General features: G+C 46.7%; 1 protein-coding gene across 1 annotated transcript; it reads right to left on the reverse strand.

Moving 5' to 3' along the window:
- Positions 1-2,164: 2,164 nt before the first annotated feature.
- On the reverse strand, positions 2,165-8,341 carry LOC115327281. Its single transcript, XM_040218885.3, has 2 exons — positions 7,851-8,341; positions 2,165-5,191 (listed from the first exon to the last, which is right to left on the reverse strand). The coding sequence occupies exon 2, from the start codon at positions 5,189-5,191 to the stop codon at positions 2,771-2,773; it is 2,421 nt and encodes an 806-aa protein (XP_040074819.1). The 5' UTR covers positions 7,851-8,341; the 3' UTR covers positions 2,165-2,770.
- Between the last annotated feature and the right edge of the window lie 2,428 nt (positions 8,342-10,769).

Raw genomic sequence — 10,769 nt, forward strand, 5'->3', positions numbered from 1 at the left:
GATAGCGGGGAGGGGGTCACGTGACCTCGGGGAGGGGGGGGGGGTCACGTGACCTCGGGGGGATCACGTGACCTCGGGTGGGGGGGTCACGTGACACCTCCCCCCCCCCGGTTACGCCGACGACGCTCACGCTGGAAACGGGCCCCTAAGAGCTGCGCTCTAAAACCGAGCGACGCGACTGGTGACCGTGAGAAATTGCCGTCGCTCGATAAATCGATTATATGCGCTTCAGCCTTTAAAACGAAAACGCATTTCGTTTTCGCCGCGGGAGATGGCGAAAACGAAATGCTTTCTTGCCATCTCCCGCGGCGAACGAAGGCTGTAATTGACGGGGAGTACGATGGCAGCTGCACTCTTTTCGCGTGCGGCGCTACAAAAATGCATGCAAAATTAATACGGCGTGCAGCTCGCATCTTAATTTTGTAGTACACTGACAAATGCTCGCGTTTTTGGGGAAGGTATAAGCGAATTCAGAAAGACTCGTAGAATACCAAAACAGTTTTTTTTTACATTAGTCCTAAAGCTACATACATTATTTACGACGCACATGAACGGTTCGGACAGTGCACTGTCACGACCGAAACAGCTCAATCAGAATCATTCAACCACCGAGCACACACAAACCGTGAAGAAGTTCTCAGTGTTAAGTAGGAGAAGGCTGAGAAAAGCTTCTTGGACGACAAAACCCAACCCAGTGACAGCGGCACCGGCTCGTTAGAACTATCCTGGGAGGAGTCCAGGTCCACGCACACACTCGCCCCGTCGAGCGCGCGAACGTTAACAATGCACTTCAACACGGGAACACGAGAACCGCACACGACACAAGGCAAAAACGGCAGGTTCACATCGGAAAATATAGCGTCTTCTGAACCCCGACTGGCCCCAACCTGCTTGTCGTACAATGTTGCCAAGCGTCTCTTGTGAAAAAAAAAAAAAAGATATGTTTTGAAAAAAAAAAATATTAAAAAAAAAGTGAATGAACTTTTGTTGTTTTCGGAAACGTTTTAGTACGTGCTACGTGGCTATTTCCATCCCAGTTAAAACCAAAATGAAAATATAAACGCTCACAAGCGAATGCAAACGAGAAGGAAAGTATGTAAGCCGCATGGCCATTGCATCAACAATGGCTGCTGCGCTCGCTGCAGCGCTGGCTTCCACGTCGTCCTGGTACGGAGGCTGGGATCGTTATAAAGTCAGCTCCAACCCTTAAACATTGCCCCTCATACAATATTTGACGCAACGATTGCGTGTGGATACCTCCCCCTGCGATCCGAAACAGCAAGTACGTCGCTAACCCTGGCAATCGGGTATGAAGCAAGCGCTGCCATCTTTTCCGCGCCTTTGCGGTAGTAAATAGCTAGTAAAAAGCTAGTAACTGTCAGAAAAAGGTAGTAATGGCTGCATTTGCTAACTTTTTACTACCTATCGCGCGTTTGAGGTAGTAAATGGTTAGTGAAAGGTAGTAACAATCAGAAAGCGGTAGTAACTGCTGCAGTTACTAGCTTTTTTTTAAGAGTGTATGCCTTGGCGAACATTCGGGTAGTGGCTCGTGCCAAATCGCTGCGGTGACGGGAATAGTCGAACTTGAACAATGTTTGGAGCTCAGCACGTGCGCTCTGCCTTAGAAAAACCAGCGCGTGGCTAAGATTCACGATGGCAGCATAGAATCAGCACCAGATCACGTGGCACTTTGTTCTAGCACCGAGTTGAGGATACACACTAAAAGTTTTTACACCTTTAAGGGTGTAAAAGGGGTGTTTTGGCAATTTACACCCTTGACTACATTCCTTTAGCACCCTTAAATCAGCTACTGCACCCACATTATTGTACCGAGAGGGGTGTTGTTTCGTGTTACACCCTCCATTTAGTGGAGGGTGTGAGAAGGGTGTAGAAGAGGGTGCTAAATAATAATATGAAAGGATTTCTGAAACCTTATATGTGGACCTCCCCATAAATGTATAGGTTAAATTTATGCGTAAAACATCGGTTGTTAGCAGTCGTTTTTTATAATGTTAGTTGTAATTCATGCAAATAGTTGATAATAAAGTGCCTCTCCTGCGTGCAATTTTTTGTGTTCACAAAATTTTATACGAGTTCATATTCAATTTTCTTAAAAATTACTCCATCCACAAAAAATTGGAAACCAGGGAGAAATTCTGAATGCTATCATTTTTTACAAATATTTATTGATCGAAGTGTAGCAGTAAGAAAATCAGTCTCCAGTTTACTTCTGACAACACAACATGAAATCAAAATATAATATGTTTGACAAATATTCATGACATGCTGCCAGAACCTGTCACATTACCATGTCAACCTATGAAAAATATTGATTTGAAAATATGACGACATGCACAAGAACTCACACACATAAAGAAGCAGAACCCATAAAAAACCAGTCCGAGACATAAGACTTCCTAAAATATGGGCTAATGCAGTATCCTGGTGTAGATCACACAAAATCTGGAGAACCAGGAGAAAAAAGGAGACATTTGACTTTACTGTCGACAGTGACATCATTCTATTTTTACATTTATCAAAAGAAAAAAACCAAGAAAAATAAGCTGTCTTGTCCAACCATTTTAAACAATCAAAAAGCTAATTCTACTCAGTGTGTGTTGTCCAACCAGTTATCGCAGCAAGAGTCAACTGAGAAAAGGTGACAGTTGTTTTCACTGCCTGTTTTTCGACTGTCTCTCATCGTTGTTTAGCTAGTTTCTGCAGAGAGCACCAGAACTGAGTGGGCTACCATTCAATGATCCATGAAATCTCATAGCAATGAGTGACGTGCGCTTATAACAGTCTGTCCTTTGTGCTCCCGCATGTATAATGGTTCTGTTGTACAGTCTGTAAGTGATGTTACAACTTTGAATTCTTGCGTCGCACGGACAACATAGACGTGAAAGTGCTCATCGAACCGGACTGTCTCAAGCACATTCCCCAAAGATAAAAGCACTTTGTTAACATAAAAAATTTGACATATATGCAGAAATTCGGGCAGAGCATCGTCAGGAACACTTTGGACAAGAACACATCCTGTTTTGTAGACCCTGCCTTCTATGCTCACAGAGTTCGCTACGAATGAATCAACAGTTTCAAGATCATGCTGAGAGATAAACTCCTTGACGCATTCAGGAAGATGTTCACAAAGTATGGGGCGACAACCTGTTGTGATGGGAACGCTCTTCTCACCAACAGCTGCAAAAGAGAAACACTGCAAAAACTGATGCCTCACTGCTAGACTGTGCGAAAGACTCTTAAAGTTGCGGATTTTACGAGCCATGTCTTTGAAATATTGGTGCTTTCCCTCGAAGCGCATCGCCCAAAGTTCAACTAATGGTCCAAACCTTTCCATGCACGACGGATAGTGAATAAGGTAGTGCATTTTGCAAGGAACTTTAACAGATGGGAACAATGTCTTGAAGTCGAGACAAAAAAAATGAATCTTCCTTTGCAGGTAGCCAATGTGCGAGACTGGGATTTTCCGGCTCATGATGATATCCATGATTTCGCGAAAAAGCAAGTAAAGTTGCCATACTTCGTGTTCTGTTGGAACACATTCGCCAACGAAAAAGGTTAGATGACGAAATAGGCAAAAGACCTGCGTGGCTGATCCTTTCATGGTTGCCTTTCCTTTAAGAAATTCACTAGAAATAGGCTCTGGCTTATTTCGCGCATCACAAGGGTCATAATTCCACTCACTAATTTCCTTGTTTAACTGTGCAAGAGTAAAAAGTCCTTGTGATATTAAGGAAGAAATGATGTGTCTTAGTGCAAATGGTATAACACCCTCGTGCAAGTCGTGCATAACGTCAGGCGGAAAATGCTGTGTGGCATTGAACCCCTGGCATGTAAGAGCACAAGCTGCAGTGACCCCATACAATGATGCAGTTGGCAGTCCAGCCTTCAACATGTTCATATGATGCTCGTGACCTTCCGGTGTGCGCAGCACGAAATCGGTCTCCAGGTGCTTGTAGTTGATTTCACAGTGCACGGCCATGCAGAACCTGCAAATCCTACCTTTGTTGAAACTACGTTTAAAGCCTCCCATTCTATGGCTCGACAGATTATCCCCAGTCAAAACAAAGACTGACCCTCTCATCACTTTTCCGTTTGCAACTATGCCTTCAGTTTCTAATCTGCTCACATCCTCAAGCAAAGGTGCAAGAATCTTAGGCAGACCATAGGAGTCCACATGGTGGTCATTCACTAAAAGTGCCAGGTGCATTCCTGATAGCGCAGAGCGGAACCTTGCAGGAAAATTCAGCACTGAGAAATACACGGCGGTCATCTTATGCTTTCCTCTTTTGCTGCCCAAAGGGTTGCACACCTCAAATTCATCAGTATATAACTGCAGGCAGATTTTGTGATGGTCACCTTCAAAGTAGGCATGGTCGCGAAATGCACTGCCATCAAACACAGAACACATATGGTTGTCAACCTTTGTGTAAGCATTAAAGTCACCCGATAAGGTTGGATGTTCAAGGATACACGTGAGGAGATCACAGAGCGGCACATACTCCATGGTGTCGTCTTTTCCATTGCTGTTGGTTCCTAGCACTACTGTACGGGGCTCAACAAGTGGAAGATGTGTCCTCCAGAACGCGTTCCGGCCAGCTGTCGTCAGTAGCCGGTCCAGTTCGTCAACACAGAATAGCTCCCTCACGTTGGCGGCCACCTCGTTGTTGAGCTGGAGTTGTTTATGTTCCAAAATGGATTTTACGAAAGAAATCACATCATTTGTGATTTCATCTAAGGTTGATTCTGGAAGTCGCCTTCCCTCTTTCCACTTGAGAAGAAGGAGAGCCAGCTGCTTTACACAGCCGCTTGGACCCTGGGTGGATTCACACACTTGTGAAGTCTCTGTACGCAGCTCCTCTTGCCTTTCTTCTGCGTCCGGATTACTCTGTACACCAACGTCATCACTTTGAAAGGCATCCCCAACACTCGGTGCTGCATCCACCAGTTCATTCGCTCCCACGGCTCTTTCTCTTTCGACTGATCCAGGGTGATTTCTGTACACATGTTTTTTATAGGAAGCGAAGAGTTTAAATGTCCGCATGCAGCCACTTAGGCCGCACACCCAGTTGCTTTCGTACCCATGAACTGAGTGAAAGTGCCTGAATAGTGCCCTCAACGAAAAAATGTGGGACGCACACCTTGGGCACCGGAAGTATCGGACACCTGGCATCTGAAAAGAAAGAAGCCCTCTTTTCATTGATATGACCTTCGTTACGTAAGTTTGATGCTCACACTACACGCAATCAACAAGAGGCAAAGTGCAATGTAACGTTTCTAAACCCGAGAAACACCGAAAAAGAAGATGCACACACAAACGAAAAAAAAAAAAAAAAATACACGCAGTCTCTAACACAGCTGTGAACTCTTCGAGACGGTGGGTGTGTGGTCCTTTTCCGTGTCTCATCTCTGTCCTCTTGTGTTTAAAGTTTACCAACGTTTTAAATTTACCTTCTTGCCTGTGCCTTTACTCTTCCTTCAGTTGCACTGACATGCAGGTATCGAAGAAATAAAAATCGAGAAGAGACAGAAAGGACAAAGTCGTGCCTTGTCCATCCTTTTCCTTTGTGTCTTTTCTGTCCATGTTTTCATTTCAAAGGACCGAGGAAACATAAAGAGCACAATCTCTTCCGACATTAAACATTACAATGTGGCGTGAAGTATGTAATTGCAATAAATTAATTTCTGCGTCAAGATAAACTAAGTTGGAAGTAAGTTTAGAGAAGATAAATTATATCATATGCCATTAGTCAGTATCATATATAAAGTTACACGCTTCTTTTTGCCGTACTGAGTCATCGCTTGCGAACATGACTCTAAACGACAAAGCATAACTTTTATTTGGAAATATTTGTAAAACATAGAGCACGGCCACTAAACACGATGACAGGGTACAAGAAAACACATATTTTCAACTTTCAACACACAAAGTATTGTCGAGTTAGAGCAGGGGTAACCTCGCTTTACTGCAGTGATGTGATTGGCCTAAGCCGTTTTGGAGCACCCTCTGGAGCAGCCAAAACAGAGTTGTGGAACAGCAAATCTGGCTTTTGGAGCAGATATCCGTAGAGAAAAATATATATTCATTTCAAGTAGTGGACAAACGAAGGACACATTGCTCGCCGCAATCAACCAATTATTGTTAACATAGACCACCTGGGAGTCTTTCAACATGTAACTGAAATGCCAATGACATGACACATTTTGTAATGCTTCAGTTTGTGGCGATAGCCATTGAAAAAAGAAGATCGCGTGGAATAAAAGTGCCACATCAGCTCGATTTTGGAATTTGTCAGACGTAGCCGCTTTTCGTCTGTCTTTTTCTACATTTGGTGACCCGGACGTGATACAAATATATCGGACCACATGTTTAAATTTATTTGAAAATGACCAGCTTAGTAGTAGATATCACATTATTAGGTTTATTAGTAATACAATAAATGGAAGCAATCTCCGACTGATGAAGCACGTAACTACTGCCTTGTAATGCAAAATTGTCGCGCGAGCGGAGATGGCTGTTCGATCGAAACCATGCCACTCCGCTCCGCCTCAACTAATTCCCAAAATTGTATGCAAAATGTAACTGTCCAACATACGAGAAAAAAAAAAAAAAAGTCCAGCGGCACGTTCTTGCCAAGGCGGCAAACGAGGTACAAGCTAAACACAGAAAGAAAGAAAAAAAAAAAAAGAAAGAGGAAAAAAAAAAAAAAAAAAACCTGAGCGCATCGATGCAAGACATCGCGAGCCAGGATCAAAAAGTTCTTGGATCGGTTTGTGCAACGACTGAACTCGAGACAAATAAGCACGCTGTGCGGGTTCAGCATGCGGACATTGCGTTCTTTGCTTTAGCTCACTTCTCTTCACCAACTTCCTTTCGCGGCTCATTTTTCACGTACCCGGGTACGTCTCGAAAGAAAGCCTACCGAGATTAACCTAGGTAATCAATACTTCGACACTGCAGTCTTTGAGCTTAAGGTATGTTTGTAGTAGCGCATTAAACAAGAACAGGATTGTCCTTACGTTTCAGTTCAGAAAGTGCCATTACTGCAGTGACGTGGGGACGGCAACACCCGATGTCGTGCGACCACAGTGACTGGAAGGCAGGGACCAAATATGGTTGGCCACGGCCGTTGCTTTTAGGAGCGAGTGCTTCAGCCCATAAAATCACTCCCGCCGCGCAAAAACATGGTTTCGTTTCACAGCATGACGGCATGGCTGGTAACCAGCACGCTAGCGTCGTAGCGTCCGCACATGCCCATGTCTATGATTAAATTTTTTTTAAAAGACGCGAGACTAGAGACGGCAGGAAAAACCATGCAAGACCAGATGAACGATTGATGCAGGGTACTGTGTCGGACGGCTGCTTGAACCACCTAGCTCATGTGTGCTCAATTACGGTACCCGGTTTAGTTTCGGTTTTCAAAGGCGACCAATATTCGTCCTTTGGCGCAGGCTACCGTAGCAGGACGTAGCGGGGTTAGCCCCTTGGCGCAGTTTGGGGCAGCAATCACATCAGTGCTATAGAGAGTGGCTCCAGAGAAAGCCGCGTGAAGGGAACGGTGCGAAAACGAAACTTGCCGAAATAGCGGGAAAGAACGGAAGGAAAGGCGGCATCCCGATTTCTTTCCCACCAGCATGTTCATTCGCCCGCTCCGCCAAGGCTGCCAATTTTCGGTGGCTCTGCTCTGAGGAAAAAGCTGACTTTCTCTCTCCCCGGCGCTTCTTCCACGGCGAGATTTTGTGGCGGGTGGAAGATAACGCGGAACGCAGCGTGCGTCAAATTGACAGGAGCAGGCAGAGACCGAAATCAACGCGTCCTGGGTCATATATACCTTTGGATGCGTACGACGTCGCTCGGATGTGATGCTCTGCAGTGGCTGTTTCGTTAGTCAGGACGGGAAACCGAAGCAAGTGTCCACACGGCCACACCACGTGAGTGGGGACAACGTGGTCAGGACGGGGAACCGAAGCAGGTGCCCACGCGGCCACTCCACATGAGCGCAGCCAACGTAAAGTGAAGCCGTGACAGCCCTCCACGCGCTGCGAGCAGTGCCAGCAAATGCTGGACCAGCGTTACCAGATGGAAAAAAAAATCGAAGTCAGTAGATGGGCCCCATACATATCAGTAGATCACCAAACAACCAGTAGATACTAAAAAGAAAGTAAAAAAAAAGACCTTTGTGTATTTCTCATTGGTCTTAATACATAACATAACATCATAAATAATATACTAAGAAACACACGTAGAAATTAGTTGCGTTTTTTGCTTGCAGCATTTTTTTTTTTAATTCCAATTTCCAGCGGCCAGGTGTAAAACACATTTTTTTCCAGAAAGCAAAATGATTAGCCTTAGTACTTTCCAACGATGTAGGTACATTCCCATGCTGTATTCAACGAGCTTGTATATACTTTTTTTCTTTTTGGAGGGGGCCGGAGGTGTAAAATGGCCGCTATCTGAAGAGTTGCCGCTTCTCATAGTACGTGGACGACACTGATCTCTATGACAATTGTGGACGAAACCAAGCAAAGCCAAAGACGTATCCGTTCCGAAAGTACGCGCGTACGCGCCTGCGTTGGCCATTGAGATCAGTGGCGTTGGCTGCATACGGCTTTGGGTAGATGAATCGAAGGATACGTAGATGCATATGTATAGTTTCGTTCCTAATAATTTCACATGCGTTTGATGGCTAACATGAGAACAGCCCTTCAAAATTGTGCATTGCTGTGCCCTTGAAATGTTTTTTCATTCTGTTGAAAAGAGGTCTCCGACACTCCACTCAACTTTGGCGGGGTGGCGGAGAGCAATATAGAGATCAATGGCGGAGTGTGGCAAAGCCGGCAAAGCAGCTCGACCATGAGCTCGGCGCTCTATGCGGTGCAAGGTGCCGCCATTACTTTCTGGACGTTGCCTGTTTACGCCGTTTACGTATCCTCAATTTTGAGAGCTGTCGAGTAGTAAACTTGTTAGTGAGCGCGTTGGTAATGATATAGGTTTCAGAAAGAGTTATATACGTAAAGACAGGGGACGGGACAACATATCTTTCAACTTTCAACAAACAAATGATTTATTGCCGGACGCTTCTCCTTCGGAGCTCCACTACAGGAGAGGGAAAGTTAAAAGGAGGGAGAAGGGAAAGAGGGGGCAAGACAAGGCCCCGGGAGGAAACTGCGGGAAAGTAAAGCGCAGAGACAGCGGGAAGGAGAGGAAGGAAGGAGGCATCCCGATTTCCCTCTCAGGAGCAGGGACCACTCGCCCGGCCCGTCAAGGACGTCAACTCCGGTCTAAGGAATGTCACCTCCCTCGACAGCCCGCTGTGTTCGCCCCCGCAACGGTCTCCCTGTGTTCTTACACCTCCCCTCATCGCCCTCCCCTCTTTCCCCATCGCCTCCCCAAGTCGAGCTCTGAGCGGCTAGCCGCCCCAGTAAATCTGTAGCTGCAAGTCGAAAGCTGTGTCGTCTGTTTCGTCCTCTTGTGTGTTTCTTTCGTTTTAAGTCAATGGAAATGTTCTTCGGCGCCTCTTTTATGGCGTACGCCTCCACGATCTCGCGCCCGTAGCGGTTCTTGATGGCCCCCAAAACACGCGCGGACGGGAACTCGGGGGCACATGGAGCGCAAACCTTGAGGTGATGGACCATGGGGTGTTGGGAGCAGGGGCGGATTTAGAGGGGGGGTCCGGATGTCCTGACCCCCCTCTTGAATTCTGCATGTGTAAAATTTAGGGCGTGAAACGAGGGAGAGGGGGGGGGGTCCTAAACATGTGGTGCGCTGACCAACACCTGACCCCCCCCTCAGGAAATTCCTGCATCCGCCCCTGGTTGGGAGTCCTCGTCGTTTTTTTTTCTATTTCTCTCCTATGTTCGCGCAGGTGGCAGTTGAGGCCGCGCCAAGAGGCACGCGGCCCCTTTCGTTCCCTGCGCGGTCGGACGGGTGTATTCCGTGCCCTTCTCGTGCGGGGCAGAGTACATCGTACAGACGGGCCGCTGCCTCAACGACCGCCGGCGCGAACATGAGAGAGAAATAGAAAAAAACGAGGGGGACTCCCAACACCCCATGGTCCATCACCTCAAGGTTTGCGCTCCATGTGCCCCCGAGTTCCCGTCCGCGCGTGTTCTGGGGGCCAACAAGAACCGCTACGGGCGCGAGATCGTGGAGGCGTACCCCATAAAAGAGGCGCCGAAGAACATTTCCTCGGCCTCGCTGTCGCTGTCGGAGAGAGAGGTGACATTCCTTAGACCGGAGTTGCCGTCCTTGGCGGGCCGGGCGAGTGGTCCCTACTCCTGAGAGGGAAATCGGGATGCCTCCTTCCTCCCCCTCCTTCCCGCTGTCTCTGCGCTTTACTTTCCCCGAGTTTTCTCCCGGGGCCTTGTCTTGTCCGCCCCCTTCCCCTTCCCCCTCCTTTTAACTTTCCCTCTCCTGTAGTGGAACTCCGAAGGAGAAGCGTCCGGCAATAAATCATTTGTTTGTTGAAAATTGAAAGATGGTGTTCTCCCGTCCCCTGTCTTTACGAATAGTAAAGTGTTTTTGTTTAAATTCTTAGTTTTGGCGCGGTTTGTTCCTCAAGTATTTTCCGGAATATATTGTGTGCTTAAGCTACACTAGGTGGCGCAAGCTGCCACATATACACCATTAACCATTGGTTCAGCCATCTATCCACCCACAGCCTTCACCCACTTATCGTTCCTTTGTTCTGTTTGGCGCGTTACTTGCGGTGGTGACGAATGACGGTTGGCGAGTTTACGAGTTTACCGAG

Source organism: Ixodes scapularis, unplaced genomic scaffold (assembly GCF_016920785.2).
Source record: "Ixodes scapularis isolate PalLabHiFi unplaced genomic scaffold, ASM1692078v2 PGA_scaffold1__304_contigs__length_218370807, whole genome shotgun sequence".
NCBI classification, from domain to species: Eukaryota; Metazoa; Arthropoda; class Arachnida; order Ixodida; family Ixodidae; genus Ixodes; species Ixodes scapularis.